Below are 16209 nucleotides of genomic sequence, written 5' to 3'. Positions count from 1 at the left end.
TCTGTCTATATGCAGAGCAGTGTCTATATGCAGAGCAGTCTGTCTATATGCAGAGCAGTGTCTGTCTATATGCAGAGCAGTGTCTATATGCAGAGCAGTATCTATATGCAGAGCAGTGTCTGTCTATATGCAGAGCAGTGTCTATATGCAGAGCAGTGTCTATATGCAGAGCAATGTCTATATGCAGAGCAGTGTCTGTCTATATGCAGAGCAGTGTCTATATGCAGAGCAGTGTCTATATGCAGAGCAGTGTCTGTCTATATGCAGAGCAGTGTCTGTCTATATGCAGAGCAGTGTCTATATGCAGAGCAGTGTCTGTCTATATGCAGAGCAGTGTCTGTCTATATGCAGAGCAGTGTCTATATGCAGAGCAGTGTCAATATGCAGAGCAGTGTCTATATGCAGAGCAGTGTCTGTCTATATGCAGAGCAGTGTCTATATGCAGAGCAGTCTGTCTATATGCAGAGCAGTGTCAGTCTATATGCAAAACAGTGTCTGTGTATATGCAGAGCAGTATCTATATGCAGAGCAGTGTCTGTCTATATGCAGAGCAGTGTCTATATGCAGAGCAGTGTCTATATGCAGAGCAGTGTCTGTCTATATGCAGAGCAGTGTCTATATGCAGAGCAGTGTCTGTCTATATGCAGAGCAGTGTCTATATGCAGAGCAGTGTCTATATGCAGAGCAGTGTCTATATGCAGAGCAGTGTCTATATGCAGAGCAGTGTCTGTCTATATGCAGAGCAGTGTCTATATGCAGAGCAGTGTCTATATGCAGAGCAGTGTCTGTCTATATGCAGAGCAGTGTCTATATGCAGAGCAGTGTCTATATGCAGAGCAGTGTCTATATGCAGAGCAGTGTCTCTCTATATGCAGAACAGTGTCTCTCTATATGCAGAACAGTGTCTATATGCAGAGCAGTGTCTGTCTATATGAAGAGCAGTGTCTGTCTATATGCAGAGCAGTGTATATATGCAGAGCAGTCTGTCTATATGCAGAGCAGTGTCTGTCTATATGCAGAGCAGTGTCTATATGCAGAGCAGTATCTATATGCAGAGCAGTGTCTGTCTATATGCAGAGCAGTGTCTGTCTATATGCAGAGCAGTGTCTATATGCAGAGCAGTGTCTATATGCAGAGCAGTGTCTGTCTATATGCAGAGCAGTGTCTGTCTATATGCAGAGCAGTGTCTATATGCAGAGCAGTGTCTATATGCAGAGCAGTGTCTGTCTATATGCAGAGCAGTGTCTATATGCAGAGCAGTCTGTCTATATGCAGAGCAGTGTCAGTCTATATGCAAAACAGTGTCTGTGTATATGCAGAGCAGTATCTATATGCAGAGCAGTGTCTGTCTATATGCAGAGCAGTGTCTATATGCAGAGCAGTGTCTATATGCAGAGCAGTGTCTGTCTATATGCAGAGCAGTGTCTATATGCAGAGCAGTGTCTGTCTATATGCAGAGCAGTGTCTATATGCAGAGCAGTGTCTATATGCAGAGCAGTGTCTATATGCAGAGCAGTGTCTATATGCAGAGCAGTGTCTATATGCAGAGCAGTGTCTGTCTATATGCAGAGCAGTGTCTATATGCAGAGCAGTGTCTATATGCAGAGCAGTGTCTGTCTATATGCAGAGCAGTGTCTGTCTATATGCAGAGCAGTGTCTATATGCAGAGCAGTGTCTATATGCAGAGCAGTGTCTATATGCAGAGCAGTGTCTATATGCAGAGCAGTGTCTCTCTATATGCAGAACAGTGTCTCTCTATATGCAGAACAGTGTCTATATGCAGAGCAGTGTCTGTCTATATGAAGAGCAGTGTCTGTCTATATGCAGAGCAGTGTATATATGCAGAGCAGTCTGTCTATATGCAGAGCAGTGTCTGTCTATATGCAGAGCAGTGTCTATATGCAGAGCAGTATCTATATGCAGAGCAGTGTCTGTCTATATGCAGAGCAGTGTCTGTCTATATGCAGAGCAGTGTCTGTATGCAGAGCAGTGTCTATCTGCAGAGCAGTGTCTGTCTATATGCAGAGCAGTGTCTGTCTATATGCAGAGCAGTGTCTATATGCAGAGCAGTGTCTATATGCAGAGCAGTGTCTGTCTATATGCAGAGCAGTGTCTATATGCAGAGCAGTGTCTATATGCAGAGCAGTGTCTGTCTATATGCAGAGCAGTGTCTGTCTATATGCAGAGCAGTGTCTATATGCAGAGCAGTGTCTATATGCAGAGCAGTGTCTGTCTATATGCAGAGCAGTGTCTATATGCAGAGCAGTCTGTCTATATGCAGAGCAGTGTCAGTCTATATGCAAAACAGTGTCTGTGTATATGCAGAGCAGTATCTATATGCAGAGCAGTGTCTGTCTATATGCAGAGCAGTGTCTATATGCAGAGCAGTGTCTATATGCAGAGCAGTGTCTGTCTATATGCAGAGCAGTGTCTATATGCAGAGCAGTGTCTATATGCAGAGCAGTGTCTGTCTATATGCAGAGCAGTGTCTATATGCAGAGCAGTGTCTATATGCAGAGCAGTGTCTATATGCAGAGCAGTGTCTATATGCAGAGCAGTGTCTATCTATATGCAGAGCAGTGTCTATATGCAGAGCAGTGTCTATATGCAGAGCAGTGTCTGTCTATATGCAGAGCAGTGTCTATATGCAGAGCAGTGTCTATATGCAGAGCAGTGTCTATATGCAGAGCAGTGTCTATATGCAGAGCAGTGTCTATATGCAGAGCAGTGTCTGTCTATATGCAGAGCAGTGTCTATATGCAGAGCAGTGTCTATATGCAGAGCAGTGTCTATATGCAGAGCAATGTCTCTCTATATGCAGAGCAGTGTCTCTCTATATGCAGAGCAGTATCTCTCTATATGCAGAACAGTGTCTATATGCAGAGCAGTGTCTGTCTATATGAAGAGCAGTGTCTGTCTATATGCAGAGCAGTGTATATATGCAGAGCAGTCTGTCTATATGCAGAGCAGTGTCCGTCTATATGCAGAGCAGTGTCCGTCTATATGCAGAGCAGTGTCCGTCTATATGCAGAGCAGTATCTATATGCAGAGCAGTGTCTGTCTATATGCAGAGCAGTCTGTCTATATGCAGAGCAGTGTCTATATGCAGAGCAGTGTCTATATGCAGAGCAGTGTCTATATGCAGAGCAGTGTCTATATGCAGAGCAGTGTCTATATGCAGAGCAGTGTCTGTCTATATGCAGAGCAGTGTCTATATGCAGAGCAGTGTCTATATTCAGAGCAGTGTCTGTCTATATGCAGAGCAGTGTCTGTCTATATGCAGAGCAGTGTCTATATGCACAGCAGTGTCTATATGCAGAGCAGTGTCTATATGCAGAGCAGTGTCTCTCTATATGCAGAGCAGTGTCTCTCTATATGCAGAACAGTGTCTATATGCAGAGCAGTGTCTGTCTATATGAAGAGCAGTGTCTGTCTATATGCAGAGCAGTGTCTGTGTATATGCAGAGCAGTATCTATATGCAGAGCAGTGTCTGTCTATATGCAGAGCAATGTCTGTCTAAATGCAGAGAAGTGTATATATGCAGAGCAGTGTCTGTCTATATGCAGAGCAATGTCTGTATATATGCAGAGAAGTGTCTATATGCAGAGCAATGTCTGTCTAAATGCAGAGAAGTGTCTATATGCAGAGCAGTGTCTCTGTATATATGCAGAGCAGTGTCTATATGCAGAGCAGTATCTGTCTATATGCAGAGCAGTGTCTATCTATATGCAGAGCAGTATCTGTCTATATGCAGAGCAATGTCTGTCTATATGCAAAGCAGTGTCTGTCTATATGCAGAGCAGTGTCTGTCTATATGCAGAGCAGTGTCTGTCTATATGCAGAGCAGTGTCTATATGCAGAGCAGTGTCTATATGCAGAGCAGTGTCTATATGCAGAGCAGTGTCTATATGCAGAGCAGTGTCTGTCTATATGCAGAGCAGTGTCTGTCTATATGCAGAGCAGTGTCTGTATATATGCAGAGCAGTGTCTATATGCAGAGCAGTGTCGGTCTATATACAGAGCATTGTCTATAAGTGTATATATGCAGAGCAGTGTCTGTCTATATGCAGAGCAGTGTCTGTCTATATGCAGAGCAGTGTCTGTCTATATGCAGAGCAGTGTCTGTCTATATACAGAGCAGTGTCTGTCTATATACAGAGCAGTGCCTGTCTATATACAGAGCAGTGTCTGTCTATATGCAGAGCAGTGTCTATATGCAGAGCAGTGTCTGTCTATATGCAGAGCAGTGTCTATAAGTGTCTATATACAGAGCAGTGTCTTTCTATATGCAGAGCAGTGTCTATATGTAGAGCAGAGTCTGTCTATATGCAGAGCAATGTCTGACTATATGCAGAGCAGTGTCTATATGCAGAGCAGTGTCTGTCTATATGCAGAGCAGTGTCTATATGCAGAGCAGTGTCTGTCTATATGCAGAGCATTGTCTGTCTATACGCAGAGCAGTGTCTATATGCAGAGCAGTGTCTATATGCAGAGCAGTGTCTATATGCAGAGCAGTGTCTGTCTATATGCAGAGCAGTGTGTCTATATAAAGAGCAGTGTCTGTCTATATGCAGAGCAGTGTCTATATGCAGAGCAGTGTCTATATGCAGAGCAGTGTCTATATGCAGAGCAGTCTGTCTATATGCAGAGCAGTGTCTATATGCAGAGCAGTGTCTGTCTATATGCAGAGCAGTGTCTGTCTATATGCAGAGCAGTGTCTATATGCAGAGCAGTGTCTATATGCAGAGCAGTCTGTCTATATGCAGAGCAGTGTCTATATGCAGAACAGTGTCTGTCTATATGCAGAGCAGTGTCTGTCTATATGCAGAGCAGTGTCTGACTATATGCAGAGCAGTGTCTGTCTATATGCAGAGCAGTATCTATATGCAGAGCAGTATCTGTCTATATGCAGAGTAATGTCTGTCTAAATGCAGAGAAGTGTCTATATGCAGGGCAGTGTTTATATGCAGGGCAGTGTCTGTCTATATGCAGAGCAATGTCTGTCTAAATGCAGAGAAGTGTCTATATGCAGGGCAGTGTCTATATGCAGAGCAGTGTCTGTCTATATGCAGAGCAGTGTCTGTCTATATGCAGAGCAGTGTCTGTCTATATGCAGAGCAGTGTCTGTCTATATGCAGAACAGTGTCTGTCTATATGCAGAACAGTGTCTGTCTATATGCAGAGCAGTGTCTGTCTATATGCAGAGCAGAGTCTGTCTATATGCAGAGCAGAGTCTGTCTATATGCAGAGCAGTGTCTCTCTATATGCAGAGCAGTGTCTGTCTATATGCAGAGCAGCGTCTGTGTATATGCAAAGCAGAGTCTGTCTATATGCAGAGCAGTGTCTCTCTATATGCAGAGCAGTGTCTGTCTATATGCAGAGCAGTGTCTGTCTATATCTCCCATAGTGTCACTTTGTGCTTCTTACCCACTGTAAAACAGGTCCCTTTAAGCATTTCATGCAGCGTTTGCAGCAAAGCCCGGGATAAAGACGTGCATGGTCAAATATCCCAGTTTTTTTTGTTGTGGTGGAGCCAAGTTCAGAAAGTTCTACTCCAGTTGGGCGCTCCTCAGTTGGCTACTCCTCAGGTGATTCTGCTCAGTTGGTTCTGCTCAGTTGGTTCTGCACAGTTGGTTCTGCACAGTTGGTTCTGCACAGTTGGTTCTGCACAGTTGGTTCTGCACAGTTGGTTCTGCACAGTTGGTTCTGCACAGTTGGTTCTGCACAGTTGGTTCTGCACAGTTGGGGGCTCCTCAGTTGGGCGCTCCTCAGTTGGGCGCTCCTCAGTTGGGCGCTCCTCAGTTGGGCGCTCCTCAGTTGGGCGCTCCTCAGTTGGGCGCTCCTCAGTTGGGCGCTCCTCAGATGGGCGCTCCTCAGATGGGCGCTCCTCAGATGGGTGCTCCTCAGATGGGCGCTCCTCAGATGGTTCTGCTCAGTTGGGCGCTCCTCAGATGGTTCTGCTCAGTTGGGCGCTCCTCAGATGGTTCTGCTCAGTTGGGCGCTCCCCAGTTGGTTCTGCTCAGTTGGTTCTGCTCAGTTGGGCGCTCCTCAGTTGGTTCTGCTCAGTTGGGCGCTCCTCAGTTGGTTCTGCTCAGTTGGGCGCTCCTCAGTTGGTTCTGCTCAGTTGGGCGCTCCTCAGTTGGTTCTGCTCAGTTGGGCGCTCCTCAGATGGGTGCTCCTCAGATGGGCGCTCCTCAGATGGGCCCTCCTCAGATGGGCCCTCCTCAGTTGGTTCTGCTCAGTTGGGCGCTCCTCAGTTGGTTCTGCTCAGTTAGTTCTGCTCAGTTGGGCGCTCCTCAGTTGGTTCTGCTCAGTTAGTTCTGCTCAGTTGGGCGCTCCTCAGTTGGTTCTGCTCAGTTGGTTCTGCTCAGTTGGGCGCTCCTCAGTTGGCTCTGCTCAGTTGGGCGCTCCTCAGATGGGCGCTCCTCAGTTGGGCGCTCCTCAGTTGGGCGCTCCTCAGTTGGGCGCTCCTCAGTTGTTCTCCTGAATTGGATGCTGCTCAGTTGTTCTGCTCAGTTGTTCTGCTCAGTTGTTCTGCTCAGTTGTTCTGCTCAGTTGGGTGCTCCTCAGTTGGGTGCTCCTCAGTTGGGTGCTACTCAGTTGGGTGCTCCTCAGTTGGGTGCTCCTCAGTTGGGCGCTCCTCAGTTGGGCGCTCCTCAGTTGGGCGCTCCTCAGTTGGGCGCTCCTAAGTTGTTCTCCTGAATTGGATGCTCCTCAGTTGTTCTCCTCAGTTGTTCTGCTCAGTTGTTCTGCTCAGTTGTTCTGCTCAGTTGTTCTGCTCAGTTGTTCTCCTCAGTTGGGTGCTCCTCAGTTGGATGCTCCTCAGTTGTTCTCCTCAGTTGGGTGCTCCTCAGTTGGATGATTTCCTGCATTCTTATCCTCAGCATTGTCTTCCCCCCCCAAAGGGTCAACGATCTGTAGGTCTTGGTTCAATAGCCAGAAAACCATGTGAACTGCAAATATTTGTTCTCCAGCCTGAAGGCCTCCTAAAACCAGTTTGCATTTCTTTCGGTACAAAGGCCTCCCCAACCAGGCTCCCTCTCTAAAATATGTTGAGACCGTGCTCAGGACAATCCCTTTTCTGGTTTGGGGACTCCAGGCCAGAGCAGTGCGGCAGAGCAAGGTTAAAGTGATGTCCTAAAAACCAAGTGCAGTCAGATCCCTTCGCCAAAAGACCTACTCACAGACAGCTGTGTCGACCTCTCGGGTGTCACTGTGTGTGGGTGGTTACTGGTATTACATTGTTAAGCTGGTCGAGGCTACGAACCTGGTAGGCAAGTACGTTGTGTGGAATAAAAAAAAGTGACAAATACCCTCCACCATACGACAAGGATAATGACCTACTTATGAGCACCTTCATGTCCTCAAACTTTCCTTACCATGCATGGAAAAGCTTGCTGGGGTGCATAGACACACACATGTGTTTCCTCCTGACAGATGCTCCCTGATCACCCCCAATGTGCTGCGTGTGGAGAGTGATGAGACCTTCGTGTTGGACGCTCAGGGACACAACGCGGCGTTCGAGGCCGAGATCGCGATCCAGGATTTTCCCCAGAAGAAACTTTCTCTTGCAACGGCCAAGGTCACCCTGAACAGTGGCAATGGGTTTCTGGGGACCGTCACCATGAAGGTGAGGTGGCAGGGTGCGTGTGTATGTATGTGCGTGTCTGCTTGTGTGTGTGACACCAATAGGTTTCTGGGGACAGTCACCATCAAGGTGAGGGGATAGTGTGTTATACTGTAGATGTGTTGTATTATTGTGCAGTGTGTTGTGTTATACGCATGTTGAATTTTAGTTAAGTGTTGTGTTGTATTTGTGTTGTATTATGTTATATGTGTGTTGTGTCTCCATCTCAGATCCCCTCGAAGGATCTGCTGAATGACCCAAAGAACAAACAGTTTGTCTATGTCACCGTGAAGTCACTGTTGTGTCCCCTGGAAAAAGTCGTCCTACTGACATTTCACAGCGGATACATCTTCATACAGAGTGACAAGACTATCTACACCCCAGGATCTAACGGTAACATGCAGGCAGACATCTTTATACAGCCCACACACTATATACACCCGGGGATCTACAAGTAACACTCAGGCAGCCATCTATAGACAACCCACACCCTTATCTACACCCTGGGATCTACAGGTAACATGCAGGCAGACATCTTTATATAGCCCACACCCAATTTACACCCCGGGAACTCCAGGGTACACGCAGGCAGCCATCTTTATACAGCCCACACCCTATCTACACCCTGGGATCTACAGGTAACACGCAGGCAGCCATCTTTATACAGCACACATCCTATCCACACCCCATGATCTACAAGTAACACACAGGCAGCCATCTTTATACTGCCCACACCCTATCTCACCCCGGGATCTACAGTTAACACACAGGCAGCCATCTTTATACATCCCACACCCGATCTGCACCCCGGGATCTACAGGTAACACACAGGCAGCCATCTTTATACAGCCCACACTCTATATACACCCGGGGATCTACAGATAACACACAGGCAGCCATCTTTATAGAGGTCACACCCTATTTACACCCCGGGATCTACAGGTAACACGCAGGCGGCCATCTTTATACAGCCCACACTCTATCTACACCCGGGGATATACAGGTGGCTGAGACACACTCATGCAGCCCCAGGTGAGCTGCGTTTCAGACGGCACAGATTGTGTAGCTCTCACAATGTAAGTTTCCTCCTCTGTCTACAGTTCTCTATCGGATTTTCACCATGAACCACGAACTGCAGCCCGTGTCCAAAACCGTGATCATCGAATTCCTGGTGAGTTGGTTGCCCACCCCACCCCCGTTGTGTGTCTTTCTTATCTGTGTGTCCCTTGTATAGACAAACACCCCCAGGATAGGCACACACCAGTCCTGTTACAGTAACTTATTCACGTCTGATTTCTTGGTTTGGAAGAGAGCTTATTATCCTGCGGAAAACTGGCACGTGGGTTGTAGGAAATGTTACCATGTTTCTCGCTGTGTTGTTGTGTGGTTGTCCATTTGTAGATTCCTGTTATTTGCCTATGGGCCATTTTTGGCATGCTCATCCTTCCTGCGCATGCGTGCCCTACCTGTGCATGCGTGTCCTTCCCATGTTGTGTATAAATGCTCCCCAGAATGCCACGTCCGCTGCTTTTGGCTCCTGAAGCAGACAAAGGGGTGTTTGTGTGTGTGTTGTGTGCATGTGACATATTGCTGTGTGTGTGTGTCCCCTTCCCATCCTGTGTGTTGTGCCCTCACTGTATAATCCGGAGGCGCTCCCTTCGCAGACTCCGGAGGGGATCATTGTGAAGAGAGACTCAATCCTGCAAGACAGTAAATCCGGTGTAATCTCGCTGTCCCACAAACTGCCCGAGCTTGTGAAGTGAGTGTGACACACAACACCGGAGACACAAATACACCACGGAGACACATAAAGGTACACCGCATGCAACACACACATAGACACACATATGAACACACACATGCACAATGTGAGGCAAACACAATGGGTTACTTAGCAAACTGAGCTCGGTTCTGTAATTAGAAGGAGCTGTGGAAGTTTGATATAGAGATACTCAGCATTGCTATGCATGTAACCCGGCTTTGCCATCTGTCACTGCAGCGTGGGGGCATGGACTATCTCAGCGAAGTATGAAGACTCCCCTCAGCAGAATTACACCACAAACTTCGAGGTGAAGGAATATGGTAAGAACACCTCATTCCTGCCGGAGCGTGCATAGGGCAGTCCCCCCGCAGGGTGACACAGACAGGAGGGAGCTATGGGACATGGAGCCTGTCCCTCCCCCCGCAGGGTGACACAGACAGGAGGGAGCTATGGGACATGGAACATGTCCCTCCCCCCGCAGGGTGACACAGTGACACAGACAGGAGGGAGCTATGGGACATAGAGTCTGTCCCTCCCCCCGCAGGGTGACACAGTGACACAGACAGGAGGGAGCTATGGGACATGGAGTCTGTCCCTCCCCCCCGCAGGGTGACACAGTGACACAGACAGGAGGGAGCTATGGGACATGGAGTCTGTCCCTCCCCCCGCAGGGTGACACAGACAGGAGGGAGCTATGGGACATGGAGTCTGTCCCTCCCCCCGCAGGGTGACACAGACAGGAGGGAGCTATGGGACATGGAGTCTGTCCCTCCCCCCGCAGGGTGACACAGACAGGAGGGAGCTATGGGACATGGAGTCTGTCCCTCCCCCGCAGGGTGACACAGTGACACAGAGAGGAGGGAGCTATGAGACATGGAGTCTGTCCCTCCCCCCGCAGGGTGACACAGTGACACAGACAGGAGGGAGCTATGGTACATGGAATATGTCCCTCCCCCCGCAGGGTGACACAGTGACAGACAGAAGGGAACATGTATATATTTGATCTGACCACCATTCTGTATTCCTCTCTTTCTGTCACCCCTCTCCCCCTCTCTCCTCTCTCTCCTCTCTCCCCCTCCCCTCTTTCTTCACTGTCCAGTCCTGCCCAGTTTTGAGATCATACTGAATACAGAGCAGAGCTTTTTTTACATTGATGATCAAGAATTTACAGTGGACATTCAAGCAAAGTGAGTACCTGTGTGTTATAGTGATTAGTGATACTCATCGAGTACCTGTGCAGGGGTATCTGTGTGTTATAGGGATTAGTGAGTACCTGTGCAGGGGTTATTTGTATGTTACAGGGATCTGTGAGTACCTATGCAGGGGGTGTCTGTGTGTTTAGGGATCAGTGATACTCAGTGAGTATCTGTGCAGGGGGTATGTGTGCTACAGGGATCAGTGATACTCAGTGAGTATCTGTGCAGGGTGTATGTGTGTTATATGGATCAGTGATACTCAGTGAGTACTGTACCTATTCGGGAATATCTGTCTTATAGGGATCAGTGAGTACCTATGCAGGGGTGTATGTGTGTTTATAAGGATCAGTGAGTACCTATGCAGGGGTGTATGTGTGTTATAATGATCAGTGAGTACCTATGCATGGGTGTATGTGTGTTATAAGGATCAGTGAGTACCTTTGCAGGGGGTGTAAGTACTGTACGTGTTAAACCTCTTTTTTGTGAGATTCATAAATCACAGCACTCACTTTTTGGCAGATAAAGAAGTTGTATTCTTCAAAGTAACTTACAGACATATGGTATTTACATCGTGATGACACGCTTCCTCCTAGATGGTTTAGTCAAGGTTGTTTCCTTCCCTGGTGACTCTTCCTTTCTCCTCTGGTGACTCTGTCTGGCCTTGCTCTAGACCAGTTTATAGTCCTCATTATAAAACGTCTCACTTAACAACGAATGGCATATCCAACGCTTTACAATGCAACCCTAAGGGCCGTTTTTCGACGCCGGAATGCGTTATCCGACGCTGACCGCCACTGATTAACATGGGACTCACTTTACAGCGGTTTCACCATCCAACGCTACTTCCAGAACGGTTTCCGGTGGATAACCGAGGACCGCCTGTACACAAAATATTATATACATAGGTAAATTCTAGTCTATGTATATTTCCTCACAATGATCCAACACGATCCTTTGTCTACCTGACACTCCGTGATTATCTTTATACATACAAGGAATTCAACTTTCTTCTCCGGAGAGCTGTCCATCGGAGAGCTGTCCATCGGAGAGCTGTCCACCGGAGAGCTGTCCATCGGAGAGCTGTCCATCGGAGAGCTGTCCATCGGAGAGCTGTCCACCGGAGAGCTGTCCACCGGAGAGCTGTCCATCGGAGAGCTGTCCATCGGAGAGCTGTCCATCGGAGAGCTGTCCATCGGAGAGCTGTCCATCGGAGAGCTGTCCATCGGAGAGCTGTCCATCGGAGAGCTGTCCATCGGAGAGCTGTCCACCGGAGAGCTGTCCATCGGAGAGCTGTCCATCGGAGAGCTGTCCATCGGAGAGCTGTCCATCGGAGAGCTGTCCATCGGAGAGCTGTCCATCGGAGAGCTGTCCATCGGAGAGCTGTCCATCGGAGAGCTGTCCATCGGAGAGCTGTCCATCGGAGAGCTGTCCATCGGAGAGCTGTCCATCGGAGAGCTGTCCACCGGAGAGCTGTCCACCGGAGAGCTGTCCATCGGAGAGCTGTCCATCGGAGAGCTGTCCATCGGAGAGCTGTCCATCGGAGAGCTGTCCATCGGAGAGCTGTCCACCGGAGAGCTGTCCACCGGAGAGCTGTCCACCGGAGAGCTGTCCACCGGAGAGCTGTCCACCGGAGAGCTGTCCACCGGAGAGCTGTCCATCGGAGAGCTGTCCATCGGAGAGCTGTCCATCGGAGAGCTGTCCATCGGAGAGCTGTCCATCGGAGAGCTGTCCATCGGAGAGCTGGCCATCGGAGAGCTGTCCATCGGAGAGCTGTCCATCGGAGAGCTGTCCATCGGAGAGCTGTCCATCGGAGAGCTGGCCATCGGAGAGCTGTCCATCGGAGAGCTGTCCATCGGAGAGCTGTCCACCGGAGAGCTGTCCACCGGAGAGCTGTCCATCGGAGAGCTGGCCATCGGAGAGCTGGCCATCGGAGAGCTGTCCATCGGAGAGCTGTCCATCGGAGAGCTGTCCATCGGAGAGCTGTCCATCGGAGAGCTGTCCACCGGAGAGCTGTCCATCGGAGAGCTGTCCACCGGAGAGCTGTCCATCGGAGAGCTGTCCATCGGAGAGCTGTCCACCGGAGAGCTGTCCATCGGAGAGCTGTCCACCGGAGAGCTGTCCATCGGAGAGCTGTCCATCGGAGAGCTGTCCATCGGAGAGCTGTCCATCGGAGAGCTGTCCATCGGAGAGCTGTCCATCGGAGAGCTGTCCATCGGAGAGCTGTCCATCGGAGAGCTGTCCACCGGAGAGCTGTCCACCGGAGAGCTGTCCACCGGAGAGCTGTCCACCGGAGAGCTGTCCACCGGAGAGCTGTCCACCGGAGAGCTGTCCACCGGAGAGCTGTCCATCGGAGAGCTGGCCATCGGAGAGCTGGCCATCGGAGAGCTGTCCATCGGAGAGCTGGCCATCGGAGAGCTGTCCATCGGAGAGCTGTCCATCGGAGAGCTGTCCACCGGAGAGCTGGCCATCGGAGAGCTGTCCATCGGAGAGCTGTCCATCGGAGAGCTGTCCATCGGAGAGCTGTCCATCGGAGAGCTGTCCATCGGAGAGCTGTCCATCGGAGAGCTGGCCATTAGCAAATGTCTCATAATCTATTCAAAAAAAAGGAGAGAGGTTCAGGGCACTACGGATTTTCAGGAAAGATATTTATTTGATAAGCACAACGTTTCAACCAACAAGCGTGGTCTTTCTCAAGTGAAGATAGAAAATAAGTCACATATTGTCCACTATTAATAGCCCCCAACCCAGGGGAAATTACTTAAAATCTTCCGGTTTCTCCCACATGCGTCTCTCAGTCCATTGCGCATGCGCGCGCATATCCGGATCCCCGTCGCTTCCGAGTGATGTCATCATTTGGTCCACCCTGCCTTCCGATTGGTCCTGTCATCCCTCTGTGTTGCTACAGTAGGAGATCTAGGTATCTCATCCAGGCGCATGCGTGAGCGCACATCAGGCTCCCTCTTCCTTCATGGTGACGTCATCTTGTAATAGCGTGGTCTCCGATTGGCTCGTCTGTCCCACGATGTTCTATCATTGAATATTCTTGCCTGTTGTCAAGGGGATCCATATACCAAGTGTATCCATATACACAGTGTGTAATCGAATCCCAGAAAAGTCCTTCTTATAATTTATCTTTGAGGGTAGTGGGCAATGGTGATCATAATCTATTCAAACATACACTATTTCTTCAAAGGCGAGGAATACTAGAATAGAGTAGGATTTCTTACACAATACTTCCAATAGATGTATGTTTTGAACATCGTTTTTCGTACATGGATTTACAGTCGTTCAACCCACATCGTTCTGCAAACAAGGAGTTCAACCTTCTACTCCGGAGAGCAATCCATCGGAGAGCTACACTATCCATCGGAGGGGTCCATCATTGGGTATGGGGACACTGGTCACTGAGGTCACAAAAGACTGCAGGGGCTTGGGTCTGCTGACTGCAGCAATGCAAGAACATAGTTCTGTAATTGCCAGCCTGATCCTTCGAGGTCCTCTGCGTGTGGGGGCTTCAAATGTAGAGGAGCGATGGTCTGTAGGGTGGGCTCCAAAATCTGGGGAGCACAAACCACCTTGATGGCCATCGGTACCGACTGCACCTCAGCCTGCGCAACTGCCCCACTGTGGCTCTCTGTGACTGTGGGTCACATGAGCATCCTTTCTATGTATCTTCACTGGCAAACCCATCCGTGGGTATGGGTGCCTGGGCAAGACCTATCAGGCTGCCCAGGAGTACCTTGTTCCCGGGGAACCCCAGGGCCGACTGCCTGGGACCCCTGGATGAAAGAATAAATCTTTGTTGGTCTTCCTGCCTGATAGCTGTAGACTGCGGCCCATCTGGAAGCTCCTTACGTGAAATAACCAGGGGATTTAAATACCAGGGCATTAACTCAGGAAGCAGGGGGTCCCTGAGGCAGAAATAAAAGTGGTTCAGCTCAGGAGACCCCCTGCTCCCACACACTAAAATGTAATTAAAGCAGCTTCATTACAATAGCAGATAGCCGCTATTGTAACAAATTTTTAAATTGTTTACATTTGTGTTTTAATACTAGTGTAGATGAGCAGGGGGTCAGCGGAGCAGAATCGCATTGATTTGAGGTCCATGGACCCCCCTGCTTCCAGAGATACAGACCCCGTTATGGGGTGCCGGTATCTCTTATGAAAGCGATACTACAAAAATACGCGTTAGGGTTCAATATCAGAATAACGAGTGAGTTTATTGGCGTACAGGTGCACACAGGAGACAGCTTATAAACAAAGCTCTCTGACAGGTATATGGAATAACGGTACATTTATACCCTAAAACTAAAGCTCGCACCCCCTTTATGGGGTGGCTTGTACCTCATAAAAATAATTGAAATGTAATAACAATAACAAAATGAAAATGAGAAAGTCCGCTAAAATCATTATACAAAGCTCAGAAACCTTTACCCCATATAACTGGGGCCTGCTATGTTTGTGTATTCTTTAAGGGGTTGAACGTGAGAAATTATTTTTATCTCTGATTCCACCAGACACTCGAATGTTGAGAAGTCGATTCTAACTCTGATCCCACTCTCAAGGCTCCACCTGACACTTGAATGTGAGAAGTCGATTCTAACTCTGATCTCACTTCTCAAGGCTTTACGCACCCTCCTTCTTCTGCAGCTGGGCTAGCCAGGGCTGGTATAAGTAAACATTGCTGAGAGCGAAACATTCTTTCAAACCCAAGCTATGCTTCCATTTCATGCTTCCAAGTAGACAGACGCACAGAGACAGAACACATCAAAATGGATGACAGACAGGAACAAGAACAGACAACCAAAATGGTTGTGAACAAAATGGCTGCTTAGAACTTAGTGCTGTTTACTTGAGACCCCTATGTCACTTTCTCAGTCCCCCCTTTTTATTCTTAAAACATTCCTTTTGAGAATTACTGGTATGATGTTAGTCCAGAGACACATAGGGAGACACATATTGTATTTTGGGGTGCTCCATCACCTGATAGTGCTCGTTGGTATACACCAGAGGAAGAGGTCGCCTGCCCTTTACTGTCATAGTCTCCTATGGAGCTGCGGCCAGAATGTCTTCCAGAGTTAGATCACTATCATTGGTATCTTCTTTCTTCAGGGGATTGCTGCTGTTAGCATCTGCAAAAAGTGGCAACAGGTCAGAAGAAAGGGTAGCGCATTTGTGGATCATACCTCTGCAGCAAGTGACACACACATATGACAACAAGTACCACTATCACACACAGCAAAGCATTCACCAGTTTCGCTCCCAGTGATCCAAGCCATCCGCCAAACCCCAAAGGATCCTATTCAGTATCACCACCCTTTCGAAGTCTTTCTTGAGTCTCTTATATTTCACATTAACTGCAGGTGTTAACTCTTCATGAGTATAAGGCCAGGGCCATGGTCAAAAAGACCGTGCTGGCCCGCGCTGAGCCGCGCTGAGGGGAAACATTATCCCTATCATTACGGCTTTAGACGGCGCTTCCGCAGGCGTGCAGAGGCATGTGGAATTGCAGCCAACAGAGAAAATTAAGTTTCCCCACTGAGGGAAGCCCAGGGCCGGTCACGTGACTGCCAAAAGCCAATGGCAGTCCGTGACGTCGGTGCCGTGACGTGGTGCGCTAGCC

At 48.7% G+C, this 16209-nt stretch overlaps 1 protein-coding gene across 1 annotated transcript in view; it reads left to right on the top strand.

Annotated features, from left to right (window-relative positions):
* Nucleotides 1-16209, top strand: part of C3 (complement C3) — an 86657-nt gene that overhangs the window by 2081 nt on the left and 68367 nt on the right. Inside the window, exons 2-7 of the mRNA XM_075577600.1 lie at nt 7439-7631; nt 7859-8021; nt 8729-8799; nt 9293-9387; nt 9628-9710; nt 10490-10577. Coding sequence (XP_075433715.1) covers nt 7439-7631; nt 7859-8021; nt 8729-8799; nt 9293-9387; nt 9628-9710; nt 10490-10577 — 693 coding nt within the window. The remainder of the gene's footprint in view (nt 1-7438; nt 7632-7858; nt 8022-8728; nt 8800-9292; nt 9388-9627; nt 9711-10489; nt 10578-16209) is intronic.

This window comes from Ascaphus truei, chromosome 20, assembly GCF_040206685.1.
Source record: "Ascaphus truei isolate aAscTru1 chromosome 20, aAscTru1.hap1, whole genome shotgun sequence".
Classification (NCBI taxonomy): Eukaryota; Metazoa; Chordata; class Amphibia; order Anura; family Ascaphidae; genus Ascaphus; species Ascaphus truei.
The sequence above is the reverse complement of the archived record's forward strand: the minus strand, read 5'-3'. Positions and strand labels throughout refer to the sequence as shown.